General features: G+C 42.9%; 1 protein-coding gene across 1 annotated transcript in view; it reads left to right on the top strand.

Annotated features, from left to right (window-relative positions):
• TNIK (TRAF2 and NCK interacting kinase) overlaps positions 1–18,639 on the top strand; it is a 396,954-nt gene that overhangs the window by 304,617 nt on the left and 73,698 nt on the right. The window contains exons 13-15 of the mRNA XM_077763673.1: positions 9,195–9,305; positions 10,135–10,221; positions 11,271–11,459. Of these exons, the coding sequence (XP_077619799.1) occupies positions 9,195–9,305; positions 10,135–10,221; positions 11,271–11,459 (387 nt within the window). The remainder of the gene's footprint in view (positions 1–9,194; positions 9,306–10,134; positions 10,222–11,270; positions 11,460–18,639) is intronic.

The following is an 18,639-nucleotide window of genomic DNA, read 5'->3' as shown; positions in this document are numbered from 1 at the left end:
TCCTCCCCCCAGCCCCATGAGGAAACTGCAGCTTGGAGATAATAAGGAGCATGATTACACTGAATAGCACCTGTAGAAGAGCCAGGACCAGAATTCTTCCTCAAGCTTTCTCGCAGTTGTTTCAAATTTTCATTCATTGGGCTACATGCATGAAGACCAGCTTCGTACATACGTACCCAGATGGTACTTAGCCATAGGGCTGCCTACTGATCCAAAGTCAGCCTGGGAGCCCAAAGGAAGAGCTTCACTTAGAAAGTTAGTCTTTTGGGAAAGCCCTGAATGGGTAGGTTGGATGGTACAATTTTAGTAGTATAAAGTAAGTGTAAAAAGAAAAGAACGTGGCCTATCTGGCTGCTGTAACTTTCTCGTTATTCTCTGTATTCTGTGAGGAAAAGATGGGTAAGGAAGGGAAGATAAAAATAAGGGGAAATGGCTACTTGTAAAAGCATAAGACAACATCTCTCACTTCCTGTATGTAGATATCTCAGCCAGCTTCTTTCGAAGCCTTAGAGGCAGCATGGCAAGAGCCAGACATAGAGTATATGTCTGGCTTTGCACTTAGTGGGTGAACTTGGGCAAGATATTGACCTGTGTTCGCCATGGTTTCCTCATAGGTCAGATGGGGATGGCAATGGCAGAACATGCTCCCCAGGGCAGTGGTGACAACTAATGAGTCAGTATGCGTGAAGGGCTTGGGACGATGCCTGGCGTCATAGAAGGGACCACATGGTGTTTCTTCAGAATCCTAGTATTAGTTGCAGGAAATCATACCCTTGCCCTGCAAGTGGTTGGTCTTTCCAAAGCTGACATTTTGGCAAAAGTTAAAATAGGTGAATAGAATGCCCAATGCTTGAACACCTCACAATACAGCTGCTGTAAAGCTTCTACAGAACCATCCTGTTTAAGTGAAGGGGCATGTGTGCTGTGCAGTTGATTTAAAAGACCATACTGGGTCCTTTCATTCTGAGTGTCTTTGAACAGAGAGCTCTTTGTCAAGGAGACGGTTTGAGGTACTTGCCACGGAGCCTGACTTGATATGCACCAGCTGCTGACCTGTTTTCTGAAGGTCTTCCACAGTCAATGGGGTCCCCTCTCACCTCTTCCAGAAGGTTACCCAGGTTGAAAGCGAGTAGAGCTGTCTAAGAGCAAACCAGAAATCTGCTGTTTCACTTCTCATTCTTAATTGTTAGATTTTTTTTTTTTTTGGCCTGGCAATGCAGCACATCCTTGCTTAGAGTCAGATGAACAGACTTGTGAAATCACCTAATCTGCTCCCATGTTGAAGTTTGGGTTAGGGTGATTTATTCAAGGTCATATAACATTTGCTCATTTGTTAAACAAATATTTATTAAGACTGTGGTCTGAATGTTTGTTTTGGTGGCAGGGCAAGACCAGAATCTAAACTTACTCTTTCTAAATTTTTTTAAAAATTTTTTATTTTTGAGCAAGAGAGAGACAGAGTGTGAGCAGGGGAGGGGCAGAGAGACAGAAAAACATAGAATCTGAAGCAGGCTCCAGGCTCTGGGCTGTCAGTACAAAGCTTGACACAGGGCTCAAAGTCACGAAACCTGAGTTCATCACCTGAGTCGAAGTTGGACGTTTAGCCGACTGAGCCACCCAGGCGCCCCTGGTCTTACTCTCTTTCTTTTTCTTTTTTTCTTTCTTTCTTTCTTTTTTTTTTTTTATTTCTGAGAGAGAGAGAGACCGCATGAGCAGGGGAGTGTCAGAGAGAGAGGAAGACACAGAATCTGAAGTAGGCTCCAGGCTCTGAGCTAGCCGTCAGCACAGAGCCCAACTCGGGGCTCAAACCCACAAACCATGAGATCATGACCTGAGCAAAGTCGGACGCTTAACCGACTGAGCCACCCAGGCGCCCCTGGTCTTACTCTTTCTGATCCAGTGTTCTTTCCCCAAGCCCTGTGACCTCTCTTACCTACCCCCTCAGCCTCCAGGGACATGTCACTGCAGCTGCAGGATATTAATTCCCAAACGTAGGTGTTAGCTCTGAATCTTTATACCTGGAAATACGACATATATAAATGATAGACCAAAGCCCCAAATCTACCAGAATGTCATGAGAACAAGATTCAAATTCAACCTGAACATTCAGAAAGTAGAAAAAAGCAGCCAAGTTTCCTGTCTGGAAATTCTTAAAGCTATTGAAGGAAGTGCTGCCGGTGCAGGATACGTGAGGTATCTTTTCCTCCATCCATCCCTGCACATTCTAAACTGTACATCCCATTATGTCTCCAATTGCCGGAATACTCTCCCAGGTGCCAGAAGCTGGGAAGTGGTAAGGCATCGAGTCAGATGGACCCATAGAAAGGGCATGGAGTCAGACTGACCTGGGCTTGATTCCAAGCTTTACCTTTTCCAGCTGTGTGCCACGGAACAGTTTACTTCTCTGAGCCTCAGTTTCCTTATCTGTAAAATAGAAACAATAATAATAAAGTCTGTAGTCACACTGTAAAATCAAATGAGTTGAAACATGTCGATTACCCAGCCAAGCAAATACTTGACACCTAGAGACAGTGCCCGATATGATTTGTATCCATTTCATGATTTTCCCTTAACTTACCATGTGGCCATTGACAAAGCAATGCACATTCTTGAGAGTCTGAAAAGGAAAATGAAGAAAATGACATTTGCCTCACTTACCGGACAGAGCTAATGTGAGGCTCTGATTAGAATAATCTGTGATGCACTACTTGTTTAGGTAAAAATAATGCCAATCATACAGATTCTAATCCTGTACTGTTTTTCCTAAAAGACTGCATATCTGGGATGTCTGGGGGGCATAGTTGGTTAAGTGTCTGACTTCAGCTCTGGTCATGAACTCTTGGTTCATGAGTTCGAGCCCTGCATTGAGCTCCATGCTGACAGATCAGAGCCTGGAGCCTGCTTTTGATTCTGTGTCTCCCTCTCTCTCTGTCCCTCTCCCACTCACACTGTCTCTCTCTGCCTCTCAAAAATAAATAAACATTGAAAAAACAATTTAAAAAAAAAGATTCCATATCCTTGAATGGTGGGTGAGCTGTATTTAGCCATGTTTGCTCTCGTGCAAGGTAAGATCTTTTAGATTAGTAAGGAGACCATGTTGTTACCCTTTCGGTCCCAGCCAGTTTGTGTGTTACCATTGCTCACTTCAACAGCTCTTCCTTGAGAGGTTGTGGTAGGATCAGAACAAACTGGCCCCCATGTTGTAAAAACAACTTTAACCACTTGCTCAGGTAGCATCAACACACATGCCATCTTCATAACCAAAGAACCAAATTACAAGTCTACAACTGCTTGTTTATCTCATGTTGATCTTTCCAAGGGAGGCTTTGAAGTTTCCAAATCTGTGGAGAGCCAAGATCTGTTCCTCATTTGTTTGCATATACCCTTCTTTATGATTCTTCTTTACTCCAAAAAAAAAAAAAAGGATATAAGGTGGCTTACACAGATTAACATAACAAAGAATAAAATAAATGAGACAGTTAAATAGAAGGGACTATAAAATGGAAGAGAAAAACAAGATAAGCCAGGGTAGGGTCAGTCCCAGAACGCCTGTACAACATGGCATCCAGGCACAGGTGCCTGAGGGGGCCACCAGTCACTCTGAAAGTGTGATTCCAGCAACTAAAAAGAGAGGCAAACTCAAGTGGTTTGAGACTCATGTTGTCCATCAGATCAAACTTGTTACTCAGGTAAGCTTTCTGAGATAGCTTGAAACCTCCACCCTTGCCTAGTAGTGGTTGGAGTAGTGTTGGGAATGACGTGTGAGGTGGTGATGTTCCTACCACAAACACAGTGGTTAGCTTTATTCAGCTGTTCTGGTAACCCTGTAAAATACAAGTTATGGGGAACCTGGGTGGCTTTGTCTGTTATGTGTCCCACTGTCAATTTCAGCTCAGGTCATAATCTCATGGTTTGTGGAATCGAGCCACACATTGGGCTCCATGCTGACAGCACAAAGCCTTTTTGGGGCTCTCTCTCGCACTCTCTCTCTCTCCTTCTCTCTCTCTCTCTGCCCTCCCCCACTCATGTGCGCTCGCTGTCTCTCAAAAATATATAAATAAATTTTAAAAAATTAACATAGGGGGCACATAGGTGGCTCAGTCGGTTGGATGTCAGACTTCAACTCAGGTCATGATCTTATGGTTGGTGAGTTTGTGCCCTGCGTCAGTCTCTGTGCTGACAGTCCAGAGCGTGGAGCCTGCTTCAGATTCTATGTCTCCCTTTCTTTGTGTTCCTCCCCTGCTCGCACTCTGTCTCTCTCTTTCTCTCTCAAATATAATAAATAAACATTTTTAAAAATTAAAATAAAATGCAATTTATTATTGCATAAGTAATACGCAAAACTGACAGCTCATCAAAGTCACTTCTGAAAGAGCCAGAGCACCCTGGTGGAGGTCACACCTTTCTGCTGGTTAAACTTAATCTAAAAGGAGCATTTAAAGAAACAAAAGGAAACACCAGAACTTTGGCAACAATCAGCCTTGAGGATCATTTGTTACAACTTCAGTAAGAATTGAACACGTCAGAGTTAAGGTGATATTCTCTTGCAAGAATTTGAAGAGCCAAAATTTTGCATAATCAATTTGGAATAAATGTATAACCTTGGAGGGTCCCCTGAGCAAGGGAACAGTATTATTTCATTAAAAGACACTAACCAGCTCACATACTTGAAGTACAGCCACACAGCTGCCACCTGGAGGTCGCCTGAGGGGAACACCCAAGGGGAGAACCAGAACTGCCCAAAACAAAATTATTCCTTGGGAACATCCACAGAAGACAGAGGAGCAAGAAGCCACCCCGTGACCTACTCCATAGAGCAAGGCAATATTGACTTTAGCCTGAAAAATTTATAGAGCGGGTATTATCAATCATCCCCCACTCAGGAAAACAAATTAAGAAACTTAAAAGAACCCATGGATTGTCTAACTTTAAGTGATACAAGTTGGGAAGAAGACGTAGACGAAAACCTACTTCTAGGCAGTTCCGTAAAGGTGGTGTATTGGCCAAAAGTTTTAGGATCGTTGGTTTAAGCCATTCCTTTTTGACAGCAGGACCATGGCCATCTTTATGCATCATTTGAATGAAATTTAGAAATGCTTATTGTGGTTTTGATTTGTATTTCCCTGATGATGAGTGATGTTGATCATCTTTTCATTTGCAACAAGGTGGATGTATAGAGTGTGTAAGTCAGTCAGAGGTGGACCGATATCATATGATTTCATCATATGTGGATCTTAAGAAATACAACAGATGAACATAAGGGAAGGGGAGCAAAAATAAGAAGAGAGAAGGAGGCAAACCATAAGAGACTCTTAAATACAGAGAACAAACCGAGGGTTGCTGGGGGTGAGAGGGATGGGCTAAATGGGTGACGGGCATGAAGGAGGGCACTTGTTGGGATGAGCACTGGGTGTTATATGTTAAGTGATGAATCACTAAATTCTCTTCCTGAAACTATTATTACACTGTATGTTAACTAACTTTAATATAAATAAATAAATAAATAGACCATTTTTAAGAAGACAATTTAGAAATGCTTAATCTCTTACTCCCTTAATTTCCTGCCTTTCTTTAAGGTGGCAAATAGGTACCATGACCGTGGTAATTGTTGGTGACTCTCTGTTTAGATTAACGGTCTCAGGTCTTGTCTATGCTCAGCATAAAAGAGCATTCTGGTCTGAGAATGGCTTGGAAGGGTGGAGGGGTGGTCTGGGGCTCTGCCAGGCCTTCTCTTCTTCCCTTGCTACCCAGTTTACAGTATTCATTGCAACAAATATCAGTGGTATCGGGCCCAATATGGGATTTAGTGGGAGATAAAAAGTGAAGTGGGACAGAGACCTTGCCCACAAATAGCTTTCCTCTTAGACTGTAGAGTAGGCGAGACATATTCAGATATACATAATTGAAGGCACAAAGTGGTACAAACTCTAAGGATTAATAAGACAGAAAATGCCTCCAAAAGAATTTAAGATACTGTGTTGTCTTCTCTGCCCCAAGTTTCTTACTTGGTTCCATTCAAAAACTCTTCTGTGTACCTGCCAGGTGCCCAGCCCCAGATAAAGGGCTGTGGGTCCAGAGAGAATCAGGCAGAGGCCTTCCCTCAAGGAGCTGCTTCTAACAAGAGTCTTCAGAGCTTTGTAGAGGTATCTGCTTGAAGTCAGGGACTTGGTCTTTCTTGGGCATGTTTTGGTATGTTCCCCAAAACAGCTCCATGCCCAGGAGGAAAGAAAGCAAAGATTTTTCCAGGAAATGCATTGACATCGGAGCACAGCAGCGGGAAATTGGCAAGGCACCCTCAGAAGGTTAGAGAATGATTTATTTTTCCAGCCTCACCACGGGAACCAAAGCCCTGGCAGATGCCTCCATGTGTTAGCTGCAGCTGATCTGAGTGAGATCATTATTAATTATTAGTCACTTGTGAGTGTCTTTCTCAGAAACTATAGAGTATTTGGGAAGCCCAGACCCTCTAGAGTTGCAATCAATACTGTGTACACCTTGCACAAGGACCTGAGTGGCATGTAATTATAAAATAGTATCGATTCCTGGCAAAGGGGTTGAAAATGTACAGATCTTTCACATAAAAATCAGCTAAATCTTCAAAAGCCTTGATTATTTTTTTTGTCAAGACCGATGGTGGGAGTAAAAATCTTGAAATGTTAGCTAAATTAGGGCTAGTTCCTGCCAGGAGCCAGATCTGTACACATAATTATTTTATCCTCTGTGTTGGCATTGATTCACTTGGGTTGAGTGTTGGAAAGATCTCTGTTTTGGGTCTGTAATCCAAATTATTCAGTCAGTTCCTATGATATGTTTTCTACTCACATCTTCCTGTATTATTTTTCTGTAAAACAAATAATTACATGTCTGGAACTTGACTCATCCTTATCCCCCAACATACCCCTCATTCCTTTCCCTAAACCTGCTTTTTCTCCTCTGTTTCAAACCATCTGCTCTGCTCCTTGGCCAGGAACTTCACTCACCCGCACATGCCCCATAGTCCCCAAATCCTGCCTATCTCGTTTTGGTCTAATTCTAATTTCTACTTCTAAGTTGGCATCTACTCCAGTCCTGTTACAGGAGCTGGAAACCGGGATAGCTTTTAGTCTGTCTTCCTTTTGGCTGCGTCTCTATTCTCAGCTGTGATTATGAACATGGACTCTCCAATTGCCTTTGCTTAACTCATCGGTGCCCTGTTATTTTCTGTCTGCACCCACGGAATGGCCTAGCACTGCATTTCAGCTTCTAGTCGTGCTTCCTACTATGGCTGTTAGGAGGCCCCTTGAAAATGCAAGTCTGGTTATGGCATTTGACTGCAGAAAGTCCTCCAGTCCTATCACCTACAATCTGAGGAGGGCAGATAATTGTTGATCTGGAAATGATAGATGTTGAATCTCAAAAAAATGTAGTTTCTCTCCAAGCCTCAGACATTATTGGAAGACAGCATGTTCGTCGGATTACAGGTGGGGGCCCACGAGGAAGGCTTCCTCATTTGTGGGCTTCTTTGCAGTTTTGAATGTCTGCTGAATTAGCTGGGGCTGCGACAGAGCTTTTGTACTAGAAGGCTCTTTCCCTGGTTGTATAAAGCTAATCAGTGTGATATAGTTACAATCCATTCTGTTTTGGATACCTCACATTTTCGCAGCCAGGCAGTGACGTGTTGTTAAGCATGTTAAAAGGGAACTGGACCCGCCCAGATCGATCTCCCTAAACCCCATATTTGAGGAAGAAGAACTCCCAATGCCAGTACAGAGCTCCAATACCAAGGGCTAAAGCATTTCTCATAAGGGGCATGGATGGCATGTGTTATAGCAAAATAATTTGTCATGTGTGACTATCCTGTGCATTGCAGGATTCTTAGCATCACCGACACTTCATGCTAAGTGCCAGTCATGTCCTCTGGTCATAGAGACAACCAGAAGAACTCCCAAAGCCCCTACACATTCCAGATGCTCCGGGGATTGGGGAACGATGCTGTCCCATTGAGAAATGCTGGTTCCTGTAACTGTTCCTAAGACGCCCTCCTTTTCTGAGAGAAAATGAAGAGCTGGATTCGTCTCTCCTCTTTCTGTCACTCCTGTTGCCTCCTCATCTCCTGTAATGATTGAGCTCAGACTGTGGAGTCGCATTGCCTAGCTGTGAAGTCGAGCTCCGCCACTTCCTGGGCATGACCTTGAACATGAGGATGACCTTCAACAATTGCTTAATCTCTCTGAGCTTCAGTTTTCTCATATGAAGTGGGGATGGTAACAATATCTACCTCAGCAGACTTTTGTGAAGATAAGATAAAGCATGAAAGGTGCTTACCATGCTGTCCATTGTCAGATACATTGTTTGAGATAATGATGATGAGTTTAAGGATCTTACTTGAGTGAGACATTGAAATTGACACTTACAAGTGAGTTCTTCAGAAAATAAATAAAGGCAGCATGATATATCGGAGAGGGTGATGGACAGGGTCAGAATCAATGAATTCTGTTGTACTCTCAGCCATTAATTACTGTATGGCCTTGAATATGTCGCTTTATTTCTTTGAATTTTCCTTTCTTTTATCTACGAAATATTTGCCCTGTGTAGTATCAAGAAGATTGAATGACGTGAGCTTTGCACCGGTGTGTTTTCTTTTAAGTTTGTTTATTTAGAGAGAGGGAGCTGGGGAGGGGCTGGGGGGAGGGGGGAGAAAGAGAATCCCAGGCAGCTTCTGAACTGTCAGCACAGAGCCTAGTGTGAGGCTCAGTCTCACAAACTATGAGATCATGCATGACCTGAGCAAAAATCAAGAGTTGGAAGCTTAACTGACTGAGCCACCCAGGCGCCCCTTAAAACCTATAGAATCTCATCAACAGTTTGATGATATGTAATGAGTAACCTACTCTACTTTGGTGTTTCCTATCCCTGATTTGAAAACCACCATTAGCCAATAGGGAGAATGCACTTAACTTCTTAGGAGAAGTAAAACCTAGGGAGTCTACTTGCACCGGAAATGACAGGGTGTTTGGCATGACACTGAATTGCTGTCTATCAGCCCATCCTTGCCAGCAAGTCCCCCAATTGCACAGGACAGAAAGAGCCTTTGGGCACGTAGTCATCTCTGGAGAAGAGCTTATGTCTACGGCTCTGTAGCCCTCGCTGCTGCTGTCCCGACAGCTCAGCACCAGGTCCGCTCCCTTCATGGTTGTTCGCTTGTGGCCCCACAGCAACAACGGCGAGAGAAGGAGCTGCGGAAGCAGCAGGAGAGAGAGCAGCGCCGGCACTATGAGGAGCAGATGCGCCGGGAGGAGGAGAGGAGGCGCGCCGAGCACGAGCAGGTACAGCCTGGACGGAGCCCGCAGATGGCCCCAGCTTGAGCTCCGGCGCCCGCTGTCCCCGGGGTGTGGGTCACCTTCCCTTAGGACTGCTCGGTTTAAGCAGGTTTTTACTCTTTCTCAAGCTGCTCTTCTCACCTCTTCAAGAAGTCAAATGCACAGCCTTGGCAATGCCCACTCACTGAGCCTCGCTTCCTACCCAGGCCAAAGCCCCCTGACATACCTTGATCTTGCGTTTCTCCCAGCCCTGGGTATGTACTTTGAAGACAGCGCCGCAGCATAATAAACGAGCCACATCTTTCATTGCTTTAGAAGAACTTTTCCACTCCTGCAATCTCTGTCTCCATGACGGAGACGTGGATGCCGGGCCCTCTCTCTTTGTTAGAATCGCATTCTGACAGCTCAGTGGCACTCCACGGGGTGGTTCTCTTACAAAGCCTGTGCACGATGGCATTCAACAATTATTTTATTCCTGCTGCTCGCACAGGAGCCTCAGAACTTTATAGCGTTGTTAATTCCGGGGAGCCCATAAGGAGGGAACCTGTAATGAAAAGTTGTAAGATGTAGCCAGTTTATTAAAACTAAATTGTACCAGCAAAGCGTTGAGCCATCTCGGGCAGCTGCTGCAGGTAGAGGGCTTGTGCTTTTGACTGCATTGAAATGCTTTGGCTTCGGTACCTTTCCTGTTTGGTGAGGAGGCATCTGGGTATTTTTTTTCCTCCTTCCTTCCACACTTTATTCAGCAGCCTTGTCATCTTTGAAATTACCGGTTCTTTTTCTCTCTCTTTCTCTCTTTGTGTGCCTCTGAATTCTCTGCTGCCTGCCTCTCCAGGAGTACATCAGGCGACAGTTAGAGGAAGAGCAGAGACAGTTAGAGATCTTGCAGCAGCAGCTACTGCATGAACAAGCTCTACTTCTGGTAATGGGAAAGCTGAGGGCCAGCGACCTGCTCTGTGTTCACTGTGTGTGTGTGTGTGTGTGTGTGTGTGTGTGTGCGCGCGCGCACACGTGCACGCGTGTGTTCCTGTGTGTGTCCCCTTAACATGCCAGTCCACAGAGGGGATCCTCCAAGCCTCGTGGACCTCAAAGTCTCATGGAAACTTACTACATTTCCTGACCTAATTTGCCATCTTCATACATTTGAGACATGTGTTGTGCGTTATTAACTCCATCTCTTTGTGAAACTTTAGCATGAATGCAATCTTATTACAAGTTCAGACTTTTTGAGAGCCTCTGTGTTTATTGTAGAGTAATTTTTAAGGTCATTTGCAACATGCTGGAATACAGTCACAGCAAAATGCACCTCTTCTGTAAGAACCCACTCAGCTCTACAGTCATATTTCATTTGCAGGCTATTAGTTTTACCCTCACGATGGGAACATTTTGTGTTCCCTGCTCACACGGCTTCCACTTGAAGTACTTTTATTATTATTATTGCACTGCTCTCCAAATGAGCTTCTTGATATATATTTCTTAACTGAACTTCTTATTCAGTGGCACTGTGATATTTTTTAGCCTGTGCTTACGCTTGCTAATGGCCTTTGTTGGTCCAAGTTTTATTAAACGAAAGATGATTTAAGCAATTATCTTTAGCTACGAATTTAGTTTTGTACTTAATTGGACATGTTTGAATGGTTTAATTACTAAATCAGGACGTGGATGGCTCCTTATAGGGGTTGTGTGCTGACCATCCAAAATGTCCTCATTATTGCCACTTTCTTGGTCACATTTCAGGGACAAGTCCCTTTGCAATGGGTGATGTTCTATAGGGATTTCCACGAAAGCAATAGTGTTTTCATTAAGTGCTAACCCCCTGGCTGTAGCCTATGTCTGTGGTACCTCCCTGTTAGCATTAGGGTCCCTTGTTGTCATCTCTTTCGGCTCCATTGCATGCTTTTCCGGTGCTGGCCAGTGGTTTCCATATGGTGATTTCGCCTTTTCTTTGCTCCCCTTTTCTGATCCGGATAGGAATATAAGCGCAAACAATTGGAAGAACAGAGACAAGCAGAAAGACTACAGAGACAACTGAAGCAAGAGAGAGACTACTTGGTTTCTCTTCAGCATCAGCGGCAGGAGCAGAGGCCTGTGGAGAAGAAGCCACTGTACCATTACAAAGAAGGGATGAGTCCTAGTGAGAAACCAGCATGGGCCAAGGAGGTAAGTATGTTAGCAAGTGTCACCATATCCTGTTGGCCAGACTATTGGCTACAGTGACTTCATCCAGTAGAAGCAGAGAATTAAACTAGCGCTGTGCAGTTGGAAAACAATTTGTCATAAGAAATGCATGCTTTGCTTTTGAAAGGACCATAATATTATTTCTATATAGAACTAGCAAGACACCTTAATCCATTAGTGGTTTTTGGTTTTCAGGCTGTTTTTTGGTTTTTTGTTTTTGTTTTTAATCTTCATGGATATAGAACCAATGCTAGAAAAACCATTTTTCTCACAGGAGCCCAAATGAGTTTGTGGCATGAGGAATTTTAGAGACTTTCCAATGAAAGAAGATGATTGAATAAAGATTTAAGGAATTTTAGGTAGAATCATTTCCTGTCCATTCCTAGACCGTCAAAGTGATCATTGGCATTGTTGCCAACCTTCCCTGGCTTCTGTCGTGGAATAAATGGACACACCATTGGTCTCAGACCCGTGGTTGCGCTCATCCCTTCTAGGATCAGAGGTCCTGTGTATTTCTTTTGCAAATATTTCCAGAGCAGTGGTTCTTCATGTGCTCAACTAGCAGACTAAGGATGGATTTTCAGGAACATGGCTCTGTGATGAGCTATTTTAAAAATCTAATTAAAACCTATTTGGACGATGGGGGGTAGTGGGGGGGGAAAGGTGATAACCAAATGGGTAAAGCAAAGAAACAAAATGATAACTTCAGCCAAGATCGACATCCCTTCCAGGAGTCACTGTGTCAGCTCACGCACATAACACTCTGACTTCCGGTTCTGCCATCGCTTGTGGCTCCCAGGTGGTTCCTTTATTTTCTTGTGAGCATAGCGTTTATGGTACTTCATATTTTGTTCTAGTATCTTCAGGCATTTATAGCCAGAGCTTCTTTAAAATTATCTAGACCACAGTCTTAACAGAAGTGGATTTCTTACATAAGATCCTCCTTTTCTAAAAATATTTCTGTCTTTTTATTTTCTTATTCTCTTTCAATATATGTAAAGAAAATGCTTGAAATGATATTGCCGTAATGTTAATGATGATTGTTTAAGGGAAGTAGACACTGCAGGGTTTTTTCTCCAAATGTGTTTATATTCTTATATATTGTGTAAGTCTTTTATAATGACCCTGGGCTATTTTTACAGAAATTAAACTTTTTTTTTCTTAGAAAATGTAAACTGAATCTGTAGAGAAAATCATTTGATTTCATGTAGAGAATGTTTAGGATCACTCTCTTTTAGAGTCTGTTAATATGATCTATATTTACCTATGTCTGTAACAGCTGCCTCTTTCTCTTAGATCAGTAACTCAATTTTGTGATCCGACTCCCAGGTACAGCACCGACCCTTTAATAACCCACCTGTCCTTCCAGCTAAGCAGAATCACTATGCTGTTCAACAGCAGCTGACATGCATCCCGGCTGATAGAGATATGCCACCTTCCTCCACTGCTAACCCATTTTCTAGCCCTGTCAAGTTGAAACCCTCCACTAATCCAGACACACGGCTGCTGATCCTAGCATGTGTTCAGAAGGCTGAAAAACTAGGCTCTGCTAAGCCAATGCCAGTAGCACCTGCAGAAATTCACAATTCCAGATCAAGATTCCTGTTGGAGCATCACCCACGGAAGAAAGATGGACTAGCTTGTCCTAACAGAGTTGGTCTTGAAGAACAACTGAAGGCTCAGGAAGCCTCGAGGATCACAGTGAGATTCCCAAGGAGATCTCGCTCCCAAGGATGCAGTCTGACTCAAGAGTTAGGATCTAAGGTCGTTTGTGTGTCCTCTCCCAACATCTTCAAAATGACAAGCCATAGGTTGTCCATCACTGGAAGTAAGGAGGGCCTTAGAGACTCCTGTGGACCTTGGGGCAGGAGGGGCATGAATTCATGCATCCTTCCAAGTACCTCGACACCTCTAAGAAGTGCTGCATCGCTAAATGATCTTTCTTTGATGCGAGACTACATGACCCTCAGTGTTCCCAGCCCCCAGCGTGAGTGTAGGAGAGGGACACCTACAGATCCCATTGGAGATGACTGTCATTCTTCGCAAAGCATCCCAGAATTCCTTCTGTCCCCCGTGCAGCTCCCTTCTGCACAAATGTACCAGAAAAGGGGGGAAAACCTGAAGCAGTTCCCACGTCCTTCTTTCCACCTCTGCCCAGTACAATCTGATGTGAACTTAACTGCTTTGACTTCATGGTTATCTAGTTACTCTTTGTCTTCCTCACTGAGTTTCCTGGCCTATCCTCTCTGTTCAGAACTAGTTTATAGCTCCCGAGCTTTCAGAAGCCATGACACTCCTGGGCGCCACTCTTTGCAAATGTCATCAAGGTGGTTCTCTAGACCTCCTAATTCCCTTGTACTTCCTGGCCAGGCTTCTAGCAGTGAAAGAAACACAGCAGTTGGGCGTGCAAACAACCCGGCTGTGTCAGCAAGCACTCCTGATGTGAGGTCCCCTGGCCATAAATCTGGGCCACCTCTGGTGGGTGACATCTTCCAAGGTCTCTGGCTTCCTAGCAGCTGGCACTCTTCTTTGGGCTTCAGCTGGCACTCTTCTTTGGGCTTCATGCAGTTCTAGACACATGTGGGAACATGCTTCTGGGATTCATATTTCATCTAATCCTTCTGGGTGTGGTTAACATAATCCAGCTTCCAACTAACCAATCTATTCATGAAATAATTCCCAAGTCTTAGAGTGGGTGTTCACATGTAAGAGGAAAGATTAGACATTTAGATCATAGAATGAATGATAGTGCTAAATTTGGGATTGGAGTGACTAGTATACAAATAAGAACAAGTAGTTGTCTGCTTTGGTTTGATTCATCATTTTCTTAACACCCACTTCTTAAAATGGGAACAAAAATGGGTGTGAGGATCCTTATCTTCTTGACCTTTTAATGCTTCTCATAGCAATGTATGAACTTCTCTTCTTGAGCATTATTTAAAGACTTCTTTCCTTATAGTAGTGAGGTAGATAGGGCTGAAAGTAGCTGTAAAATATACTTCAACGTGGTAAAATGTATTTCAAAACTTTAGATACGGACAGAATTTCTAGCCCAGCAGTATCTTAATGAGTAACCAAGAAAATAGCCTGAGTTAAACTGTCTTTTGGAGTTGGAATAAAAGACACCCTTTCTTTTTTGAATGCATCCTCTACAAGGATATAAAATTGAAATTATCCTTGCCACGGTCTCCTGTGATGCAAGGTCTAGGCCTTTTTGCCCCCTGTGCCCTTGAAGACACCACCCAGCCGTCTTCTCCCCTGGCAGCCTCTGTAATTTATGCCAGTATTTGTTTTCTAACCCCTGTCTATACCTCCTCACCAGGATGGTTTTTCCTCCTTTGGTTACTTTTTCATCCCCTTCTTTCTTTTTTCAAATCGACAGTTTTTCATTAGCTAGTGTAATGTTATAATGCCTCACTCTCTGTGATGTTGTAGCTTCATTTTGTAAAATGTAAGTCATCATTGCATTTCTCATTAGGTTTCTCATTAATCAGCTGGATGAAATAAGAAGTGAAAATACTCGGTCATTTGCAGATCTTGTTGAGCTCTCCCCTCTCTCCTTAATTTTTTTAATGTTTTTTTTTCTTTCATAGTTTATTTTCAAGTTGGTTTCCATATAACACCCAGTGCTCATCCCAACAAGTGCCCTCCTCCATGCCCATCACCCCCTCTCCCTTCTCCCCAACCCCAATCTGCCCTCAGTTTGTTTTCAGTATTCAAGAGTCTCTCTTGGTTTGCCTCCCTCCCTCTCCCCAAATGCTTATTTATTTTTGAGAGAGACAGAGTGCAAGCAGGGAAGGGGCAGAGAGAGAGACACACACAGAATCTGAAGCAGGCTCCAGGCTCTGAGCTATCAACACAGAGCCTGATGCGGGGCTCAAACTCAGAGACCATGAGACCATGATCTGAGCTGAAGTCAGATGCTTAACTGACTGAGCCATCCAGGTGCCACTTCCCTCTCTCCTTTTATTTAGTATTTGATCTGTCCCAATTGTCACATTGACTGTGAATTTCAGATTTCAGCCAGAGAGGAACATTAATGTCTCTATTAAAAGGATGGGGTGGGGGGGCGGTGCACCTGGGTGGCTCAGTTGGTTAAGCGTCCGACTTCGGCTCAGGTCATGATCTATGGTTCATGGGTTCGAGCCCCACGTCAGACTCTGTGCTGACAGCTAGCTCAGAGCCTGGAGCCTGCTTCAAATTCTGTATCTCTCTTTCTCTCTCTGACCCTCCCCTGCTCATGCCGTCTCTCTCTCTCAAAAAAAAACAAAAAAACAACAACAACAAAAAAAATTTTTTTAAAAATAAAAGGATGGTGGGGAAATTTTCACTCCTTTCAAATTCTCTACCATTTCTGGATTGGGATGGAAGTCAGGTTTGTTCTGTAAAAACATCAGTATGATATTCTGTTAAATGTCAGCAAAAATTTGAAGATCTTTTTTTTCTTATTTCCACTGTTTGAAAGATAGAGATTTATTTTCTTATAATACCTTCTTTTAAATAATGGGGCGGATTCCTTTCCTTAAACTGGCATGTGATTGGGCCTAGCAGTAACTGTGTACCCCACCCCCCCATCTTTTAAATTTTCATCAACACCCAACAGTGACAGAATCCTGTCTCTACATAAATGCTGTATGACATTGTATTTTAATTTTTTTCAGTGCTTAATCATGTTCTTAACTCTGTGATGCATTCTAGTCATCTGACCATGATTTTTTTGGCAAACAATGGGCTAAGATGTCCCTTTATATTTCACCAGCCCGTGGACTCTGAAATCCTGTATATGAGAATTCCTCTACTTGGTTTTTTATACTCAATAGTGATGTGGGATTTTTTTCCCTTTTATATGTTATTTTATACATGAGGTCCCAAATTACCATTTAGAGAGTTTATAGCTCTGCTCCCTTATTTCCTCAGTTTCTGCTTCTCTCTCTTAAGATTTGGCATAAGGAGGTCAAGTTCAAGTTCTTCCATCTCCTGGCTGGGTGACATGGGACAAACCATGGAGCTTTCCTAAGGCACAGCTTCCCCATCCGCACTTCCTTCCTTTGGGAAGGCCCCTGGGCCATTGTGTATATGAGCGTGCCATTGAAACCATAGGCACTGTGCAGATGCAAATAGAAGATAGTATTCAACACAGTCATACTTTATTTCCAAGGCCACTGTCACCCCCAAGGAATGTCTGCCTCTTGTTGTTTCTGGTGTGTTCTTCACAAGGGCAGTCCACACGCATCCCCATTTCCTCCACTCACCTCTCCCAAGTGATGACGCACACTTCTTCACTTCCCCTCTCAGCTTATTAATATTTGCCTTATTATTTTTAAGCTATGTGCTCCATCCCCATGAAGACCTATACTTTTCTCTGGAGTCACTGGTTAAGGGTGGACAGTGGAAGAGTAGTCCAGGCTCTTGTCTGCAGATGAGACCCCATTTTAAGCATTTCCTATGAATGCGTCTCCCGTGTCTTCAGGGGTGCCTCAGAGAAGGGGTGTCCCCAGTCTTGCTCAGTAACCGACTTGCTCCTGTGGTTTTGCCAAAGGACAGTATGACTCAACTATGTGACCGGTGAATACAGGGCCAGGTATCGAATGAAAGTTATTTGTTGACTTCTTTCTTTTTCTCCACCATTGCCAATAATGACAAAAAAATCAAACTGTTTTGTTCAGTTTGAAAAAAAGGAATTCCTATATGATTGTGTTCAATTCACCATCCATAGGCTTCTAAGTAAGGCCTCCGAGACCTCCATAGACCCCCCCAGATGCTGCATCATATAAAATATCATAAAAATGCACTCATGTGACATAACAAATATATTTTTGCTGTCAACATCTAAAAGATTACTTCTATAATTTTGTTTTGAAATTCTTCTCTCAGCAGATACTAGCCATTATTGCTAAGTAACACATTGCAAGCTGTAAATTGTTGTCAACATACAAAACAGTTCAACAATTGACATCAATATGTTTCCTTTTATACATGCTTAAACATATTTTTATTTATTTTGAGAAATTTTTTGAAATCCTATAATCAACAAGTTTATTTTCAGGTCTTCTGTATTTGTATAGGCTTTATGCCTCTCAGACGCCTTAGGCATCACTCCCATAGAACCCACAGTGCTGCCTGGAGCAGGATTTTATTTCTGAGACCATAATTATGATTTTCTTTCTCTCTCTAATGCTATAATACATAGAATGGCATTTCTCTTTTATTTAAGTTTATTTCTTTTGAGAGAGAGAATGAACATGAGCAGGGGAGGAGCAGAGAGAGAGTGAGGGAAGGAGAGGATCTGAAGCAGGCTCCACACTGTCAGCACGGAGCCTGAATTAGGGCTCAAACTCATGAACTGTGAGGTCCTGACCTGAGCTGGAGGCTTAACCGACTGAGCCACCCAGTGTCGTACAGCATTTCTGCAGAGGTGATCTAAATAAACCTCCTAAAATTTTACTTTTGATGTTCAAACAGCCCGTTTAATAAGAAAAAAAAATGCTTTTATACTAAAACTGATCAGTCTCCTAATGTTGTTTTCTATATTCATTGATAATCCCTACAAGTATGAAATCCTTTGCAACAGGTATCTTTTGTTGTCATGGTCCAGCACCTTGACACTCTATAACTGTTGCTTCTAGAACATTCTTTTTTGGTAGTATTTCTAACATTTTACATCTCCTTGGAGCAGAGGCTCAGGTAATAGATTTATTTTTGGTATCTTGCAAGATAGATCAAAACATATCTCCATCATACCCCATTGTTTAATCACAAATATCCTTATTCTGTGCAAAAAAAAAAAAACTTTATTTGTCTCACTAGCATATCCATCTCCTTATCACTTAGTAGAAATAAGATGTGGCGAATCAGGAGACAGGCCTTTGTCCAGTATCAAAATGATCAGCAGGGTCCTGCACCCAAATACACTACCCAGCTTCTCCTTTGTCTGGTATCAGGATGTTTGATTTTTTGCTCCAGTATCCATGCTAATGCTGTTCCTTTGGTGCAAAAGCAGTGGACAACATTATCTTCCTAAAAACTTTAGGACAATGTTCTCTTGAGACAAAGTACATAGCCAGATGACTCATTGTTACACCTTTCTCATAGATTTTCCGATTTCTTTGGACAAGCTCCAACCCAAGCAATTTTACCAAATTGAATCATCTTGAAATAGTTT

Source organism: Crocuta crocuta, unplaced genomic scaffold, assembly GCF_008692635.1.
Source record: "Crocuta crocuta isolate KB4526 unplaced genomic scaffold, BGI_CrCroc_1.0 scaffold433, whole genome shotgun sequence".
NCBI lineage: Eukaryota > Metazoa > Chordata > Mammalia > Carnivora > Hyaenidae > Crocuta > Crocuta crocuta.
Note: the sequence above shows the minus strand (reverse complement) of the source record. Positions and strands in the feature narration are given on the sequence as shown.